Source organism: Vanacampus margaritifer, chromosome 6 (genome assembly GCF_051991255.1).
Source record: "Vanacampus margaritifer isolate UIUO_Vmar chromosome 6, RoL_Vmar_1.0, whole genome shotgun sequence".
NCBI classification, from domain to species: Eukaryota; Metazoa; Chordata; class Actinopteri; order Syngnathiformes; family Syngnathidae; genus Vanacampus; species Vanacampus margaritifer.
The window spans coordinates 11689852-11709210 of record NC_135437.1 but is presented as its reverse complement, the minus strand read 5'-3'; the positions used below and the strand labels follow the sequence as shown (position 1 = coordinate 11709210).

The 19359-nt window shown below is 38.9% G+C and overlaps 2 protein-coding genes across 4 annotated transcripts; one reads left to right on the top strand and one right to left on the bottom strand.

The window, feature by feature from the left end:
* Window positions 1-967: 967 nt before the first annotated feature.
* On the bottom strand, window positions 968-8656 carry bend7 (BEN domain containing 7). 2 transcript variants are annotated; one of them, XM_077568304.1, is made up of 12 exons: window positions 8343-8656; window positions 7698-7806; window positions 7501-7572; window positions 6527-6596; window positions 6188-6229; window positions 5188-5439; window positions 4974-5087; window positions 3352-3524; window positions 1924-2031; window positions 1728-1845; window positions 1402-1514; window positions 968-1266 (listed from the first exon to the last, which is right to left on the bottom strand). In XM_077568304.1, the coding sequence occupies exons 1-12, from the start codon at window positions 8591-8593 to the stop codon at window positions 1249-1251; spliced, it is 1440 nt and encodes a 479-aa protein (XP_077424430.1). In that variant the 5' UTR covers window positions 8594-8656; the 3' UTR covers window positions 968-1248. The 2 variants fall into 2 exon arrangements, with proteins under 2 accessions (XP_077424430.1, XP_077424429.1); XM_077568303.1 differs by having other exon boundaries at window positions 6488-6596; window positions 8343-8653.
* prpf18 (PRP18 pre-mRNA processing factor 18 homolog (yeast)) lies at window positions 8651-17419 on the top strand. 2 transcript variants are annotated; one of them, XM_077568305.1, is made up of 10 exons: window positions 8651-8865; window positions 9244-9321; window positions 9546-9572; window positions 11648-11749; window positions 12002-12115; window positions 13383-13529; window positions 13955-14023; window positions 14111-14251; window positions 15938-16165; window positions 16272-17419. In XM_077568305.1, the coding sequence occupies exons 1-10, from the start codon at window positions 8800-8802 to the stop codon at window positions 16350-16352; spliced, it is 1053 nt and encodes a 350-aa protein (XP_077424431.1). In that variant the 5' UTR covers window positions 8651-8799; the 3' UTR covers window positions 16353-17419. The 2 variants fall into 2 exon arrangements, with proteins under 2 accessions (XP_077424431.1, XP_077424432.1); XM_077568306.1 differs by lacking the exon at window positions 9546-9572 and having other exon boundaries at window positions 8652-8865.
* The last annotated feature ends 1940 nt before the right edge of the window (window positions 17420-19359 follow it).

The following is a 19359-nucleotide window of genomic DNA, read 5'->3' as shown; positions in this document are numbered from 1 at the left end:
CCTCTTCATGGAAAATGTGTTTGTTATTGTGCGTGCAAGCGTCGTGTGACGTAATTAAAAATGCCATCATAGCGATTGATTAACTTGGAGGAAATATTTGTCCTAAAATAAAAATAGGAAATGATCGGGATCGCCATGGGTCCTTTGTCGGCACTGTGGATGCTTCAACATCCCCTTTAACAAGTCGACGAGTCTGGCAACCGAATTTCTAAAACGGAGTGTACCTTTAATTCGGCGTTTTCCCTCCAATTTAACCCTCAGCGTTTCACTTACAGATTGAAGCTTTATCATCCATAGTAATAGTTCAAACTAAACGGGCGGATTCCCCAGAAAAGACCAAAAGAATGTCAACAGTTATTGACAATACGAGGTGCACATTGAGATGATATACAACTTTACTTTGTAGACACCAATGGAAGTGATACTGACTCTTAGTGATATGTGGAGCAGGTGGAATGCCTGAAATAACCTTTCGCTGATATAAACAGGACAAATTTGATCAATCGAGGCACTTCAAAATGGCAAAAATCAGATTGTTGGTGCATCAAGTTTAAGGCCCGTGGGCCAGATTTCAATGACTATGTTTTATAAATATCAAACGAATGCGAGGGTACGATATATGTGATGTGAAATAAACAAAAACAGTTCAGCTCAACTTCTGGCAAGCAGACATCTTGTTTCACTATCCTGATCCTATTATCAATTTTCTCATGCACTAGTCCTCATTAGGGATGAATCTTGGAGTGGTCGCCAGTCAATTAATAGTGAAGGTCACACATAGACAAAGAAGAACTCACGCTCACATTCAGGCTTACGTACAATTTAGTCCTTAATGAACCCATGTTTTTGAAATGTGGAAGCTGGGAGATGCAGATGTGCGAACCACTTGCCCACCATGATTTCTGGACTACATACACTCATTTAATCACATTATTTCTGAAACTAGTCACAAAAAAAATAACACAAATGTAATGACTCAGCTTTATTGACTAGTCAAGATGCACATTGAAACATACATTTCATTGGAGACACCAAGAGGACAGATAGGTGAGGTTGTCAGCAGGTGCATTATGATGACATGAATAACACAAATCAATTGAGTCATTTTACGAAACTGGAAGGAAATACAAAATCGGTTCAAGTACAGTAATGTAAACAGTTGGTCACAGTCCGGTACTGGTCGTGACCCTCCCATTCTTATTGCAGTAGTGTTGTTGCACCAGGCAACCATACTTGCTAAAGGTCCATTTATGACTCCTGCAGCATCTGTGCAGAAACAAGCATGAAAAAACAAACAACTTTTAGACACAAGATAGCATAGTAAGTGACTCTTCAGTGGCCCTAAACTTATCAGCCAACGTAGCGATACACAGCAAACATGATGACATCAGGGTTACGTACCGTTTTCAGCCTCCGCCTGGCAATTCTGATTTGATCGTGAAGGATCCGAGCCCAGTCTCGTGGGCCAGGCAGTTTCTCTATTCTGTGCTCACTGCAATATTTCTCTGTAAAAACTGCACACATATGCATGACTTTAGATAGTATGTAGTATCAGTTGTCTATTGAAATTACGGCTTTTATTTAACAGTGGGCTTTTATCTGTACTATTGTGTGTGTGTGTGGTTGGAGCTAGACACACAGCTGTCTTTTGATTGGTTGGCACATAATTGATTCTTCCAATGGGAAAGAAACTAGTTGAGACCTTTTGCCATTTTCTCTCAATTTACCTTTAATTGCATCAACAATATTGTGGTCCAGGCTTTTCCGGTTGTCGTTAAGCCCTCTCTTCCTTTTTACATTTGGCAACGAGCTTGCCAAGGTGGCATCATCAAAGAAAGCACACACCTAGTAAACACAGTAAGACATGTTTAAATATAAAACGGCTCCTATTATGTCTCGTCGGGAGTCACAAAAACGTCGCACCAGTTTCCGGAAGAGGAGGCTTCCGGATCGTGTATGGTTGACCAGGATGGAGTCCAGCTGAGCCTTGGAGATGAACACGTCGTAATCCTTGGCGAGACGAATCACCGACTGAGAAGACGGTCGATGAAGCACAGGCGTCAAACTCAAAGTTCTCGACATCATTTTATGTAGCCTGTGAAATAGCTTGCCACAGTTTTTTCTTGACGTCAAAACAGGCCCAAAATAATTTTATAATAACGTGCCATTAAACAGATCTGTATCAAATGGTAGTGCTGCTACATAAAATTATCAAATGTAAACATAAGAGGCACTGTAGTCAACATATTTTTCACAAATGTAAATATCAATCCAAATAAGAGCAAGAGGCATAGAAAATGTTTCAGGCATAAATTGATTTTAAAAAGATGAACTCTAATGTAACATAATCTTGAGAACATTTATTGTGCATTTCAAAAGTCAAAATCAAAATTCAGGACTGTATTGTGAAACCTAATTTAGTATATGGATCCTTTCATCCATCCATTTTCTGAATCGCTTATCCTCAACGCGTTTAATCTTGTAGGCCACTCTTCCTGGTGGACGTACGAGACGCCGTAACAATTATAACATTTCCTGTGTAGCATTCATTTTTCTCTCCAGAAACTCATTAAATTGTCAGCTTGTTCAAAGTTAGACAAGCGCCGCTTTATGAAAAGTAATCGATCGCCCAAGCACTTAATTCCAGTTTTACCATAACATTAGCCAGTTAGCATTGCAATGATATACTTGTAATAACTTAAACACCGCCATTGGAAGCTGTGTTGATTAACTTTAGAGCGAAACCGAGCAATGTGTTCATGCGCATTAACTAGCCAGCAAAAGCTCATTGCTAGAAATTGCTGCTGAGACGCAAGAAGAACCAATGTCGTCTTGACCCGAGTACCCGCTTGTAGGTGATGAAAGCATCCCAGCGAAGCCTTTTGGGGCTATTTCCGCCATTCAATTTTGGGAGAAACTCCAGGGATGTGTCCTTACTTTTTCAGGCTGCCACCTAGTGACAGCTGTCTGAAACAAGCAAGCATAATGAAAGCTTCAAACCATCAAACAAGCTTTCTGACTGTGGTTAACATTGATTGCTAATTACTGTAAGTGAAAAATGATGTTGACACAATATATTTCTATCGTCTTTACGAAATATATTGTCATATCGCCCAGCACTATTATATACTGAATTCGTATGTGTATATTGTGTTAATTAGGCTTAGAGGCGCAGCCAGGCCAGCTGGGTCTCGCCTATGCTAAAAACCCGGACATGTAATTAGTTAAAAGGGGAAATCAATAACTCTATGTGCTCCCACCTATGTAGAACAAATTATTCCATAGAATATTTTTGCTTTGGGTTCTTCTTTAGTGTGTGAAATGTCATATGCAATTTTGATCGGCCGTTACATCTGAGACTTTGCGCCGTCGCTTTCCTGCTTCTGCGGGTGTAGCACTGCGTGGCGATGTCTCAGCAGTGGAAGGAGTTCGCCTTCTTGCCACTTTAAAAAATGGCCTCAGCTTCCGGGTCCTGTGATAAGCAGTGGGCCCCGGGCCTGATCGGAAGGGCTGCGGCGATGACACTAAAAAAAATAGAGTATGCTTACGAGTGGTAAACATTATCAGAAAAACACCCACCATTTTTTTTGTGGGAGAACCACTGTACATTATCGTGTTATATACTGTAATGTTAATAACAATAAATCAATACAATGTAAATAAAATAAAATATTTTTTCTTCGTTATTTTTTTTCACTGAATTAATCTCTTTAGGAGTTTTATTTTAATCTTTTCATTCATTTGAATGGCATTATAGCATTTATGGAATCTAGGGCTGTCAATAGTGATTATATTTAGAATTCAATCATCGAATAACCGAATACAATTTTATTTTGCATTAAAGTATATTGCAAAAGCATTTTTATGTATGTTTTTTTTGAGCCATAATCTTGTAAAGTCCTAATTTTACACTACCCAACCTTTTAGAATCTGATTCACTAATTTGTTCATTGTTTTCCAAAGTGAAAGATGTTTCCACATTTCTTATTTAAAAACCACAACAAACAAGATCATCAGTCTGCTTTCATGAAAGACTACAGAAATGGGAAGAATTACTGTTGAGAGGCTGAAATCAGAGCGTTTAGACAATTTTAAGTTCAACAACGGTTCCAAACGATTAATGATTAAAATATGTGTTAATTTGATAATTGATTATTGTCAATTAATCTTGACATCTCTAATGGACTCGAGTAGTACATATCGTAGAAGTACTGTGATCATACTGCTTTGCCAAGTTGACGACACATACAACCTCGTGCATATTCTTTTATGATTTCAAGTGTTGAATTCAATGGACATCGGCTTCTCATCAACACTCACTTCCTTGGGACCCATGGTTTAAAAACAAAAAACAACAACACCAAAAACATAAACGTGAGCACAAAACACACCGGTTTCACAAAGGTAATCTTCATTTAATCTGCTCGGGGCCTTTGGAATCTAAATTATACTATCTTAACAATGGGACTGCTCCTTTTGCCAATCGGACTTCAAATCTGGCCTTGCATGGCCTGATCTCTGGTCCTGGATAACATCCGCACTTTCACATACTCTTAAACTCATTGCCACTGACGAGTATACTTGTCAAATATGTTTTTCAACGGGGTTGGGTGGGGTAGGGTCTGATATGTTCCACTGTCAATTTCAAGTTTGGAAACAACTTCACTGGTGCACAACCACCAGTAGCTGGCAGTAAAAGAGTTTTAATGGTTGGTCAGAGCAAAATCTATTATCAGCCAACTTGGACAAAACACACCTTTAGCAATTTGCACACGTTTCTGAATTTAATATACAGTATTTCAAGTGAGTATGATGTATTTTATTTACATTTTCTTATGTTTTTGTTATGTTATTACATAAATATTGAAAATGAAATGCTCCAAATGATATGTGTTATATTGTCTTTCCATATAGTGACGGTTTTGTCACTGATTTGTACGGGCTTCTCAGGTGAGTATCACTCCCTTACTCACCTCTCTGACTTTGCACCAGCGTCCGTATGGTGCGCAGCTCCTGCAATATGGCCTGTAACGTGTCCTTGCAGTTGCACATGCAACAGGGGGCACGTGGCGCATCGGGTCCCGGCACTGCAGGAAAGTCCCATATTTTGTCATTTGACAATTTCAACCTTTCCAAAGAGTAATGTTCTATTTTGATTGACAGCGTCAAGGATAGAGTCGTTCATACCGGGAACCTCCACTTTGGTCTCATCCTGAGTATTGTTGACGGTTGTCGGGTCTTCAGAGCCAGCACTACAGGCGGGAGTACTCTCAACTTCTGTGAAAAGTGCAGGCTGTCCGCAAGTCAGTTGGTCCACCTCCGACATGTCGTCCTGCTCTTTTTCCGTACGTTGATACGCTCTGCTGGCCCTGTCACCCAGAAGCTGCATCATGCCTGTGATTTGCCTCTTGATCACCATGCTGTCATCCCCCATCCAAACTGTCAAGACACAGTGTTGGTACAGTTGATTTTAAGATAGTAGCCACATAGCTTGTTAAAATATAACCTATAGAGTTGCATAGGGCTGGAACATTTTTGTAAAGTTCCTAATAAAATTTCCAGCGAAAGTTAACTCTTAAAACTGCTGAGTCACAAATAACTCACTTTTTAGTCAAAAACTGGACCGACCCACTACTTGGGTCAATTTTTGTTTTGTACAAAATAAAACAACCTAAACTTCCTTTAATATTTGAAACATTTTCTACACATTAGACTTCGACGTATAAAGCAAGCAATGAAGGTGAACGGGAAAAAAAAGGGACAACATAATTGTAAATCTTGTACGTCTCATCAATATGCATTATTTATGGGTAATTTTATTATTCTGCAATTCTGAAGTGAAATAGTTTTTGCTTTTCTATTTTTTGGAATAATTGACCATGTTCTTTATTGTAAAATAAAAGATACAAATGGATAATAAATATTAGGTTACATTTTTTTTAATGATTTTTAAATTATGAGAACTATGCATACAATAAAACATTACAATTTATATTATTAATGTATTTCTATTAACAGGGGTAGGCCTATATTAAAATCTATAAATATTTGTAACCCCCCCAAATTATTTAACTTATTTACATCAGCAGGATCTGTATCTTAACAGGGGTACACTCTTACTCATGTATTGGGTAACAAACAAGTATGAATAAATTGCGAGTGAAATGTAATTGCAAGTACCACATACCATCTGGCACCGCCACAACCTGTTCTCCTTGGACATCCAACTCTAGAATTAAAAAAAGAAAATAGTAATACAAAAGATTGGAAGCATTTCCTTTCCCCCTCCCTCCTTGCATGCCCCGACAACCCACCACTACCTGTGAGTGACGTGAATGAACTACATGGTGCAAAGCAGAAAAGGTGACATAGAGCTTATTGTGTCGCCACAATGTGACCAATTACGATGACAAAATATTGGTAAGACAAAGCACTTTGGTAAAATAATTTTCAATGAAATGTCCGTACACAAATTGTGTGCCATTACCTTGTTGATCAGGTAGTCCCACAAGGCTCGCGCGCTCACCTTCGTCCCTGAGGAGTTTAAAGCTCTGCGACTTCCTCCTCGTCTTTTTACTCTTCCCATTGTCCATCTTCTTTTGAGTTTGTGGCAGGGATCCACGCAGAAGAGCAAGAGATTGAAAGAATCAATGTATGCCCTTCCATTAATCATCAATGCAGATCATCATCATAACCGACGACAAAGTCACGTGACGATGGAATACATTTGGGCATTCCTTTTGTGCACATTACCGGCGTACACCCGTATGTTTAAACATTATGGTTTTTTGTTAAATAAAGATGGAAAGTTCAGACATGGACTGTGAGAGTTCCATCCTGTGAGGGACATATTCGTATGTACTGAAACATGTTAATTATGTTTTAATAATGCCGTATGTACCTCCTATTCAATGTTTTTTTGTTTTTTGAAAAATAATGAAATGAGAATTAATTAAGTCGAACATGTGGACCATCAAAAAAAATATTCAATAATGTAAAAAACATCTAAAGGCAGTCTGGAGCCCTACAAGTGATTTTTTTTAGCGGATCAGTACTCACTAATGTGAAATATTTGCATGTGTGGAAAACAAGTATGGCCTGTAGAAGGTTATTGGGCACATTTTTACAAATATTCACCCCCACCGCAGATGGTGGACCCAGAACTTAAAAACGGAAGCCATTTTTACCCCATAGTCTAAACCAGGGGTAAGGAACCCTGTTACTTGAGAGCCACCATCTTGTCTGTTTTCGATGTCTCAGTCCACCAACACACCTGATTCGATGAACAGGATCGTTATCAGGCTTCTACGAAGCCTGCTGATGAGCTGATCATTTGAGTCAGCTGTGTTGGAGGAGGGAGACATAGTAAAGAGGCAGGACAGAGGCCCTCGAGGCCCAGGGTTCCCTACCGGCAATCGTTTCACAAACCTTTTCTACTAATGTGTTTCTCTTAGGGATAAAACAAATAGACACAAGGTCACCATCTTTCCAGTAACTTACTTTCTTGTTTGATTTCGTACCAAGGAGCTTTTGTATATCTTTGCACTCTGCATCATCAAACTGGAATTCTTCCTTCAAGTAATAAATTTAAAAAAAGGACAAGTTAAATAACAATTTAAAGATGTTGAAAAATAACGACAACGCTACAGAGTCATGTCTGACATCTATAATGTCTAACTATATCAACTTTTACTAACCTCAAAAACTGGGTGATTATGTTGTGTGTCAATCTTTACAACTGCAAGCTTTTTTCCATCCTTGGTAGCCCTGAACTGCACAAACGATCCACAATCTTCACGGAATGTGCTGTAAAAAAAAAAAAAAAAGTTGAATTTGATCACTGGATTACTAACGCATTGAACTCGGCTCTTATTTGGGATATAATGTCCTTCAGAATGTCTTATAGTTGCTGTGTTTCCCTCTCACAGTATCAAATGTCTAGGACCGTTACCAGGTCCCTACAGAGCATGCTGATGAGCTGATCATTTCAATCAGGTGTGTTGGAGGAGGGAAACCTTAAAACATGCAGGACTGCAGCCCTTGAGAACTAGAGTTTGAGACTTTATGGCCTAATAAAAACACCGGTGTCGTTTCATACCAAAAGTCACTAGCATGTGGATAAGCATGAGTCTACTTTTTTTTTTTTAAACCATATATTAATTTAGGCAACAAAAAATCTGAAGAGCCGTTTGGGAGCCTAAAGAGTCGGTTCTTAAGTGAGCCAAGACATAAGAGCCAAAATTCCCTTCACTCTTCACCTGAGCATGAGCATGAGTTGTCTGACAATTAACTTAGCCTGCATACAGGGCTGGCTTAGTGCAAATGGAATTTTGGATACTTACTACTGTTCAGGTCTTTTATCAGTCTTCTTCGATTCATATTTTCTCCCACCTTTCACACACGCATACCGGATCTCGTAATATTTCAGAGCTGCGTTATCATGGACGTTCACCCTTTTCTGGGCTGATGTGAAAGTTCGCGTATCTCTGCGCCAGTAAGGCACACTTTGTGTCTTTTCGAATGCTGCAATAGCATATTCTACTTCTTTAAATGAAGAAAACTCATCACCAACACAGAGCGTGACCGACTCCATCACGGCACGGCAACTAATGTGGCAAAGAGATATCTAAGGCAAATATGGCGTCGATTACCGTGTGACTCACCACGAACGTATTCTCGCGCGTTCTCGCGCGATTTCCTGGCTCTGGCAAAATAACAAAGCGCTAGGTGGCGAGTTGTCGGCCACGGCAAAAATAACCGCTGCTAATATATAATATTGATTGCTTTTATACAACCAGGATGGATATTCTTAAAGCAGAAATCGCGAGGAAGAGGAAACACATCGAGGACAAGCAACTCGTTGACGTGAGTTGTGTTGTATATTTGGGGACTGTTGGGCTTGTTAAGGTCCTTTGCTAATGCTAACGTTGTTTTTAGACGGCTGGTATAGAATGACTTCCTTGTTTCTTTTACTTGTATTATGTTAAACTATCGACCGAGCCCTAACCTTTAGGTTAACTTTACTCACAAAGCTGAAATTATCATTTGATAGTCACTAATTAACTGACTTAAAAAAAATAAGGCCAAATTCGACTTATACAGATAATATTAGATTGTTTTGTACAACCTCTTTTATTAGCACTTGGTAGCGTGTTCATGTTTACCTAATGAAGTGTCGCATTTCCTATGTTGCCCTAGCAGCGGAAATAACTCACAATAATGTACTCCCATTTTTATTCCCAGGACTCCAAAAAGTTTTTCAAAAGGGCCGATCTTGCGCGCAAGGAGCAGGAGGACTACTTTCACAGATGCGGCTATCAGGTGGATTGTTGTGAAACATGCAAACATCACAAATCTGATCAGTGTTTTGCCATAATTTAGGCACACAGACAGACAGATGACGACAGACAGATACATGCAACACACACACACACACACGCGCGCGCGCATACACCAGTAAGGTGACACATTCAGGTGTGCATTTAGTATTTGTATTTGTCTTCACTGTGCTGTTTCTCCTCAACTTGCTACCTGCATCTCTGTAGGTTCAGAGAGAAACTCCTGACAGCCAGGTATGGGTCTGCACAGAGGAAGTAGACATCATGCATGTTTAAAAGAGTGTGATTTTTATTTTATTTTTTAAATGCACATAGAGTGTCTGCTTCTACTTCCTTGGTACCTTTTGACAACAAGAGACTTTGATTCAGTTCTTCATGGTCCTTTGTGATTGCAGTAATTTTCTCTGCTCCTCGTATTTCCTTGACTTGTTTCATGGTTTTATAAAAAGTTGACAAGGAACAGAAGCCACAATGCCAAATCAGGACACATCTTTAGTGTGCTTTTCCGCATGGGTACTGATTTGAAATTGGACACATTTTACAAATAATTTTTTTGTTTTTACCTTGCAACTCTTTTATTTACGTTTTTTTTGTTGTTGCTGTTCATGTTTAAGTTGTTGTTACAATGGTTAGGTCTTAGTCTTTAGGCCCCTTTGGCACTGGCTACCAGGAAAATTGGTGCATTAATTAAGACAAGATTTACTCGTTTATTTCAGCTAATTAGATGCCTCGTGTAGTCTGCGCAAATGTTACAGTTACAATGATTTTTTATATATTGTACAGTATAGCTTATCACAAAAAAAGTTGTTCAGGCCTTCACAAGCCCCCAGCCCACAGAAGTCAACATTACTTGTGGTCTAAACTCACCATCTTAGCAAGGAGAAAAAAAAATCAAAGAAAACCTACTTTGGGGATAAAAAGGAAAACAATGAAAGGGTCCCACTTACAGGGTGGCCAGACTGCAATGGATGCCCCCATCCCCAATTCCGCACCTCTGCCTTTAAGACAGAACTCACTGAAGGCGGGACATTACTGTTTTTGAAGGGATTTTACTTTGCACATTTAGATAATTGGATGCCTGGCGTCGTCAGCGCGACATCCGCAATTGCACACTGGTGGTGTTCCACCTTTGTCCGACATCAGCAGCCGGCAAACTCCTGTGTAGACTTCAACCAAACCATCCTGCATCGGTGTGTTACACACAAGTCACAGCAAGCTTTGAAAACGCAGCCTCTGGGGGCCAGTGTGAAAGGGGCCATTTTTTTTGTTTTGTTTGTTTTTTAAGGTTTTATTCTCTACCACAGGGATGGGCAACTCGCGGGCCATATGCAGTTTAATCCATGCACAGCTCTTTGCATGCAGCAAATTAGGTTATTTTATAAATAAAGTTGAGTATAGTTTTAAGCTGTAATATCACCATTCACCACTAGATGGCAGATATGGCTTAGTTGTTTCAGAGCCATATATAGAGAGTTTGGCCAACTCGGTTTTAGCAGGGTAGCAAGATGGCGTCCATATGTCATGTGACCAGCAGTTGACCAAGGTCATGCTGTGATTGGTCAGCTGCTGGTCACATGACATACGGACGCCATTTTGTTACCCTGCTGAAACTGAGTTGGCCCAACTATATATACGGCTCTGAGTAGTGTTTGCACGAATCTTACTGCCCGATCTACGGTGTGAGTAGACACAGTATGTGCTTATTTTTTGATTGTTCAAACCTTTTGTTGGTGAAGGCTGGATTTTTTTATACATGTACTAACACATGTATTATGAAAAATCTATTCCTCTATATGAAGAGCATGTATTTTGCACAAATGCACATATTTAATCCATATTTAAGATGGCATTTTTATCATACATATGTTTAGGTAGTGTGTGGTCCTATATGCCTCCCACCGAGTAGTACTGCTAAAAAATATTGTGCCCCCCCCCCCCACATTTAACATCATTTAAGTTGCCCATCCCTGCTCTACCAGATTGTATTGATTAAACTTGTTAATAACAGTTTTAAAGATAAGTGATGCATGCATCAATGAAAGCATGATGAAGTCCACTACTTCCTTTTTTATAAGTAGCTAAAAAAAAAAACATAGCAATCATCAAGCAGTCAATTAGATAATACGTTGCAATTTTTCTTTTCTTAATAGTTTCATGTAATTTATGCATGGAAGTCTGTGCTGTCATCCTCATTGAATCTGTCGGTCCAGAAGCTTTCACATTACACAGATGAAACTGCATTTCATATAAGATTCAAGTTGCCTTTAAATTCTCAAACTAACCTTTGTGTATTCCTTTTTCTCTTGAAGATTGACAACAAGGAAGAGAAAGAAGCATCTACCTCCGCTAATCCTGTTTTGGAGTTGGAACTGACGGAAGAGAAGCTGCCCATGACGCTGTCACGACAGGAGGTGAGTGAAATTGGGTCCGTTTCACTTTTATTCACGCGTCACAGGGAAATGAGTAATAAGAACGTGATCACATAATAATGGCAGTCAGTGTGTAGATATTCAATGACCTATTTTGAGCCACTGAAAGAAGCAGTTAAACCTGGAAGCACAGCATGTCATCATAATAAAATTAAGTAGAAGTAGAGGCTAAAATCATTAGCAGGTTCCTAGAAAAACACTCATTAATCCAAGAAATGTGGTGTGTGCGATTAGGTCATCCGACGGCTGAGAGAACGAGGCGAGCCAATCCGACTGTTCGGCGAGTCCGACTACGATGCCTTCCAGAGACTCCGCAAGATTGAGATTCTGACTCCAGAAGTAAACAAGGTATGCCTCCACACACTTTGAGGTGGAAAACAATATACTGTAACACAGTGAGCCCTTCAGTTAGCAATGCAGTGACCTTATTTATGAGTTCGTTTCCGATTTTGCTTTGTGTTGCAAGACAACATTTAGGGTGTGACAAACACAACAAATGGTTCTCAAAGGGCTTCAAAAGCACACAGTAGTCTAGAATCAACAACACGTCTGGTCTACACGCCTCAAATGCGAAAAAATTCCCAGGAAACCCATTTCAGGGAAAACAGGAACATTTTTTTAGAAGGGATGACAGATGGAGGGATCACTTTCGTGGATGACCGGACTGCAGAAAAGTAGTGATGCAAGACAATGTTACTTTAAACAACACGAGAGTCCTTTTAACACATTCACTCCCAGGCATTTTCACTGAAGCAACCTCCTTTGCTCCCGGCTGCTTTAATGGATTTTGACTGGTTTTGCAAGGTCCACAGAATATTCTGCTCTATTGCTATAAAACATGGAACCTATCAAAAGAAAGATTAGAGTCTCTTCTTTCATCAGGAAAAAAAAGTATATTTGTATCTGTTTCTGTTTTGCAGCAATTAGCATCAGAATGTAGCTAAGTTTTCATCATTATTCCCAAACCTGTTGAAAACACTGGCAAAAAGAGCTTTTTTGCAACATGGCCCTGGCTGACCTCTTATACTGTGCTGCCACCTGCTGGCCGTTTTTTTGTAATAACTACCATTGCTTTAAGCTGCCGCTTCATCTCAGAAGCTGTATCAAAGCCCTCTGTATGGTCTAGCATTAAAAAAATAAAAATAACGTATAGATACGCTTTTGGGAGTGAAAGACAAATTATTAAAAACGTATTCATACATTTTTGGGTTTGAATCAGGTAATGAATTGAAACACCGCAGGCGGAGGTAGACTCTTTTTGTGAGGCAATGCCTTCCCGGTAAGGAGTTATGGGAAGAAGAAGAAGAGAAGTGACAGTAAAACAGGCCAAAATCCAGATGCCAGTGGGTCAGGCAGCGATCGCCGCTCTAATTTCTGTGAGCAAGTCATTTCAGAGTAATGGATCCTTCATAGAAAACACAGGAGGAATGGGAAAAAATGGGCCAATTTAAATAGTCTGTTAAACCGGTAATCAGCCCATGCTTAATTGTGTGCATTTTATTGTGTGTGCTTTATACTACGCTTGACACTCACAGCACAGCTGCAACGCAAGTGCAGAAACTGTGTTCATTACATATTGTTCATGGTTCCGCCATCCACTGTCTGCGCGGTGTAGGGTTTGAGAAATGACCTGAAAGCGGCCATGGACAAGATCGACCAGCAGTACCTGAACGAAATTGTCGGTGGGACAGAGCCAGGAGAACACGACACTCAGCACGACCTCAAAGTGCACGAAGAGAACACCACTATAGAAGAGCTGGAGGTACGATGACACATTCTGGAAAATTTGACCCAAAATAGGGGCTGTCTTAAAAGAGCTAACCTTCAAACCAAGGCTGTTTTTTTTTTTGTTCTGGAGTCTTAGCCAAACATGTCCACCCTGCCACGGTCCACCGTGTCAGCAAGCTCACATTATTTAGCTGTTTGCATGTACATTGGCAGCTTGTATTTCATGAAAAAATAAGTGAGGGATCTCGACCATTATCCATTTCGAACAGCATAACATCTATATAATACAGTGAACATGGAGTTCAATGGAACATGTCTTTTTTTCTTGTTATTGGTGAAATGGAGAAATTTCACATGCCCATGTTGATTGATGATATTGACGCATTAACTGTGTGCCCTGTACTCATACTCAGAGCTCCACACTGGATGTTGTCTGGTGTATATTTATCACCCATATAGGCTCTTGGAAAAACTCTAGGAAGAGGAGATGACGACGGAGATCAGGATGTCATTGACAAGTTCTTGAGTGTAAGACAACTGGAGGCAATCACAGCTCTGTATTGCTGCGAGGCTCTCTGTCAATTGATTAGATTGTCATTTCTGCTCCCATTCCAGTTCCTTCTCGGGGTGTGGGCCAAAGATCTGAACAGTCGTGAGGACCACGTGAAGCGCAGCGTTCAAGGGAAGCTCGCCAGCGCCACCCATTCGCAAACAGAGTCGTACCTCAAACCTCTATTCAGGAAACTCCGGAAGAAGGTAACATGGCTGGTGTTGCAGTTGTGGCTCTTTGGTTGTGTGTATAGTAGGGCCCGACCGATTAATCGATTATAATCGGCCGATTATTTTCCCCTTAAAACGTTATAAACGTTATCAAATAAGTTTTCGACGCTGTGAAAGTACCCTGAATGCACCATTTTGCTCGGTAGCATTAGCAACTAGCAAGTGTGTAGCGTATGTTATTCTGGTTATTCTGTTGTCCTCCAACCATCCTTTAAGCTGTTTAATGACATTCCAGTTGGAGTTAACTGTAAAACTAAACACACAATGTTAAGAATTACATCCACTGTATATTTATACTGTACAAAACATGCTTCATTTTGAAAACATCGCTAGCCTACCGCTAATGCTAAAAGCGAAGGGAGGATCCCTTTCAAATGCTAACCGGAAGTTAGCATCGACTTCGGGAGTCATTTTCCTTCAAATAACGAATATTCACACACGAATGCTTTGGGTTAACACATAACCACAGGTAAGTTAACACTATGCAAAAGCGCAAATTCTTTCCAATGTGTAAAAAACGAGTTATTTTAATAGTATTTAATCGTCACTTTCTTCTGTACTCACTTTAAGTGTGTACACCATGGATGCACGGCACCACACTGCAAGAGGCCCAAACGCACAGGAACAGTCAGTATTTGTATTGTTTTTTCGGTTGCTATTATTTTACTTTATTCTATTTTTATTTCACTTTCTTTTATTTTGTCATTGTCCTTTCAAGTTATATTTCAAGTTTATATTTCAAGGATTCAAATACTTTCTTTTCTCGAAATTCATGGATGCAAACATCCAAGGATTTTTTGTTTGTCTTAACACACATTTCCACTTGACATGGCACGAAATACAATCCCCGAGGTCCCAGGTTAAGTCTCAAGACTTGTGAAAATAACACAAGATAAAAATCTATAAAAGAAAAGGGTTGTTTTTTTGTGTCATATATTTTCCACACATACGGTAAAGTTCTCCATTAAGAGCCAACCTTCACATTAGTAAATTACTGATTTATTCAAATAAATATTCATTATTATATATTATATTCAATTGCAATGGAAAGTTTATGATTTTGAAAATTCCCGATATTTTGCAGCCTTATTAACTCATTTACTGCCATTGACGGCTATAGACGTCAAAAATTCATTTGAACTATTTCTATTAGTTTAACATTTTTTCCCACTTTTGTTAACAAGAGTATGAAAACCTAGATTTTTTAAATCGTATTAGAACAGATTTAAAATTTGTGATTAATCATGTTTTAACTAGTGAAGTCATGCGATTACTTACTATTAAAAATTGTAATCGCCTGACGCCCCTAATTTTTTATCTTTTCTTAAAAAAAAAAAGAATAAAAATTAGGGATTCTTTTTATTTTATTTTTTAAGATAAAAAAAATAGGGGCAGCAGGCGATTACAATTTGTAATTGTAAATATTCGCATGACTTCACTAGTTAACTCACGATTAATAACAAATTTTATATCTGTTCTAAATATACAAAACAATTCTAGGCTTTCATACTCTTGTTAACAAGAATGGGAAAAAATTGTTAATCTAATAAAAATAGTTAAAATTAATTTTTGACGTCTATTGCTGTCAACAGTGAATAAGTTAACCAAGTAATGTAGTTCCTGCATTGACAACAGATTAAATATGTGGGTGTTTTATTTCAGAATTTACCAGCTGATATCAAAGAGTCTATCACCGACATCATCAAATTCATGCTGGAGAGAGAATACGTCAAGGCAAACGACTCCTATCTCCAGATGGCCATCGGAAACGCCCCTTGGCCTATCGGCGTGACCATGGTGGGCATCCACGCCCGTACGGGCAGAGAGAAGATCTTCTCCAAGCACGTGGCCCACGTCCTCAATGATGAAACGCAGAGGAAGTATATTCAGGTAAGCGAATGGCGGCACGACTAAGAACAGATCCTGGTTATCTACGTGTCAGGTTTACAAACAGCCAAAAACAAATCAATGAAACAATTTCCTTCCTCCCGTGCAGGGACTGAAGAGGCTGATGACCATCTGCCAAAAACACTTCACAACAGATCCATCCAAGTGTGTGGAATACAACGCCCTTTAATGCCACGCTTCAACTAAACGGTGGGAATTTGTAAGCAGCTGGATTATGTCAAGGCTGCACCTTGTTGCAGAATCCACTCTCCGATGGCGATAACTCGAATCCACCTCCGCGTGTTTATCTTCAGACTCGTCACGACGCTTATTGGTTTGCTCAGCATCTCATTTTTCAAAGTAGATATCAGCTGGTTGGTCTTTTGAGAGTATGCGTAATCATGGATCCTCTTAAGAATGGTGTTCTTCTTTCAGGAAACATTTACTGTTTAGTATTTTGTGTGAGCCACCATGCTGTCAAATGTGGAAGATCCTGTAGTGTAAGTTTTATTACACACAGCCACCTTTGCTGAATCAGGTGTGTTTATTCTGTTGTTTGTTGTTTTCAGCCAACATGTTCATGAGAATTTAGTAGGATTTTATACAAAACACAATGTTATTTGCTGGACTGTTTTCTAACTACCGGTACATATTGCAACAGTATAATCCCCCGGCTATAATCATATTATAATCATATTTTTTCTACATTTAAAATACAGTCATTTTCTGTAATTCAGAAGTTGATTTTTATTTATGTTTGCACGTACATCACACATTGCATTTTTTTTTAGGTGTGCTAAATACTAACTGCTCACAAGAATAGGCTCTTATCTCATTTATTTGTGGCATTGTTTTTCTTTTCAGATCATTTAAACATTTTTTTGAAATGACCTAATTACTTTTGTACAAAATTCCACTAAATTCTCACAATTAATCTCTTAACTGATATGTCTGGCATATTATTTTCCCTCTTACAAATTTTTATTTCAAAATATTAAATAAAAACTCTCTGAAAACTCCAGGCTTTGTCATACATTAGAAAAAAATTGTATAAAATTCTACTACATTCTCATAAAATTTGTCTGTTATCTGCCCCCTCCCCCCTTACAAAAACTCCATATTGTCATATAATCTTTTTATTATTAAAAAAAATAAATGTACTGGTTCAGTCTTATATTGCTGTCTTTAGACACCTGCAAAAAAAATCTATGCAATGTACCTTAACGTTATTCCATTAAAACGGTTTGTTGTCATGCACTTGCCTAGATGCTAATCTCATTTCGCCATAAAGTCATTCCCGACTTCTTCCATTTTTTTTTTCAAACTTAATTTCAATTGTATTTTTTTAACTCATTCACTGCCATTGACGGCTATAGACGTCAAAATTCATTTTAACTATTTTTATTAGTTTAACAAGAGTTTGAAAACCTATAATTGTTTTTATTGTATTAAAAAAATTGTGATTAATTGTGAGTTAACTAGTGAATTCATTTGAACTATTTCTATTTAACATTTTTTTCCCATTTTTGTTAGGAGTATGAAAACCTATACATTTTTTGTACATTTAGAACAGATGTAAAAAAAAATTATTTAATCGTGAGTTAACTAGTGAAGTCATGCGATTAATTACGATTACACATTTTAATCGCCTGACGGCCCTAATTTTTAATAATCTTTTCTTTAAAAAAAAAGTTCAAAAAAAAATAGGGGTAAATTTTACATCTGTTCTAAATGTACAAAAAAATTCTAAATTTTCATACTCTTGCTAACAAAAATGGAAAAAATGTTAAATAGAAATAGTTCAAATGAATTTTTGACGTCTATAGCTGTCAATGGCAGCGAATGAGTTAATTTCATTCACTGGTATTTGTCCTGACAATTAAAAAAAAAACATTAAACACTTCTTAGAAAGCTATGTAAAAAAAAAAAAATGTAGTTTTTCTAACAGTTTCATAGCAAATGCTCATGAGATTAGGCAATTTAATTCTTGGGTATGGGTTGAGGCTTCTGTTGCTTTCTTCATCCAGATGAAAGATCTCCTCTTATCTGAACTTCCATAAAAATTTGTTGCCATGCTAATCCCATGCAGTGAAGTGTTATTCCCGACTGCAGATGGCCGCGGTCCAGGACGTCGCTGAGCTAGTAGCATCTGACGTCACTCACTCTCTGACCTTATTACACGATGTGTGTAACCATGGCGATTCAGTGTTCCTGATGTTCCTAGTCGTCTGGTCCGCTGTGTGTGCGCGTCATCACAGCTCCAGTTTCGTCTGCTCCGCGCGTCATTACCTCGCCATGCTGAGCCAGGGTAGGTTGACGGGCAAATTGCCGGTGTCGGATTTTCCTCCGCTGACGTCCGAAAACAATTATTCGAGCAGCGGGAATGTTAAATGTTTGCCCAGTGAATGGAGGGGATCATTGTGTTTATTCAACCATGGAGGCTTTTATCCGCCCTTGAGTTAAGTAAGCGAAATATTTTGGCCGTGGTCCAGTGGGACCGTGTGACGTGTGCACAAGAACCCTGAACTGGAACGGCCATGGCACACACAAATGGCGCTGCGTGTTATCATACTTCACACGGCCGACTGCACACAAGACATTCCTTGTGCGCTAACTGAGAAGAAAAACTGCGCAAATAGTTTAATCTTTCACCAATTTACCGAGTGCCTATTTTGACAATGTAAGGAATAGAACGTGCCAATACCTGTTCTCAACTGCAGGAAATAAAAGTAAACATTTGTCAAAAAATGTAATACTCTTATAGTAAAGTTACAGATATTTGAGAGTAACAAAGTACTTGGTAGCCAACAGTTGGTTTGTAGTCTTGCTCCGTTGTTTACAGTACCTTGGCCTGTTTTCTTCTTGGCGTAACAAATGCGTCCTACTTTGCATACTATTGAATGCTTTAATGTCATCCACCATGGCAACCGTGAGGCCATACTGGAATTTTTCCTCTGATGAAGATGATTAAAAAGCTGCTTTTTGTGCTCCTGTTGTTCAATAGGATTGTATCAAGAATAACGGAGGGTGACGATTATGTATTCAAATCCTTGGTAGAACCACGATCTCCGTGACCCGCTGCTGCGTAATTGCATCTGATTTGCCAGGAATCAAAGCAACAGCGTGCTTGTCAATTCTTTTGTTGAGATGTTTGTGTATAGTGTCCCCTGTTAGAGTGGGGCGGTTTAAATATGTTT

Excerpts from the sequence above, each read along its gene's own strand:
- bend7 (XM_077568303.1), bottom strand. The coding sequence starts at position 8,593 with ATGGAGTCGGTCACGCTCTGTGTTGGTGATGAGTTTTCTTCATTTAAA. Across the intron at positions 6,597-7,500 it reads GTACGAAATCAAACAAGAAA|AAGATGGACAATGGGAAGAG; the intron begins GTAAGTTACTGG and ends CAAACTCAAAAG. Across the intron at positions 1,515-1,727 it reads TATTGTTGATGCAATTAAAG|TTTTTACAGAGAAATATTGC; the intron begins GTAAATTGAGAG and ends ATATGTGTGCAG.
- prpf18 (XM_077568305.1), top strand. The coding sequence starts at position 8,800 with ATGGATATTCTTAAAGCAGAAATCGCGAGGAAGAGGAAACACATCGAG. Across the intron at positions 13,530-13,954 it reads CCACTATAGAAGAGCTGGAG|GCTCTTGGAAAAACTCTAGG; the intron begins GTACGATGACAC and ends TCACCCATATAG. Across the intron at positions 16,166-16,271 it reads CGCAGAGGAAGTATATTCAG|GGACTGAAGAGGCTGATGAC; the intron begins GTAAGCGAATGG and ends CCTCCCGTGCAG.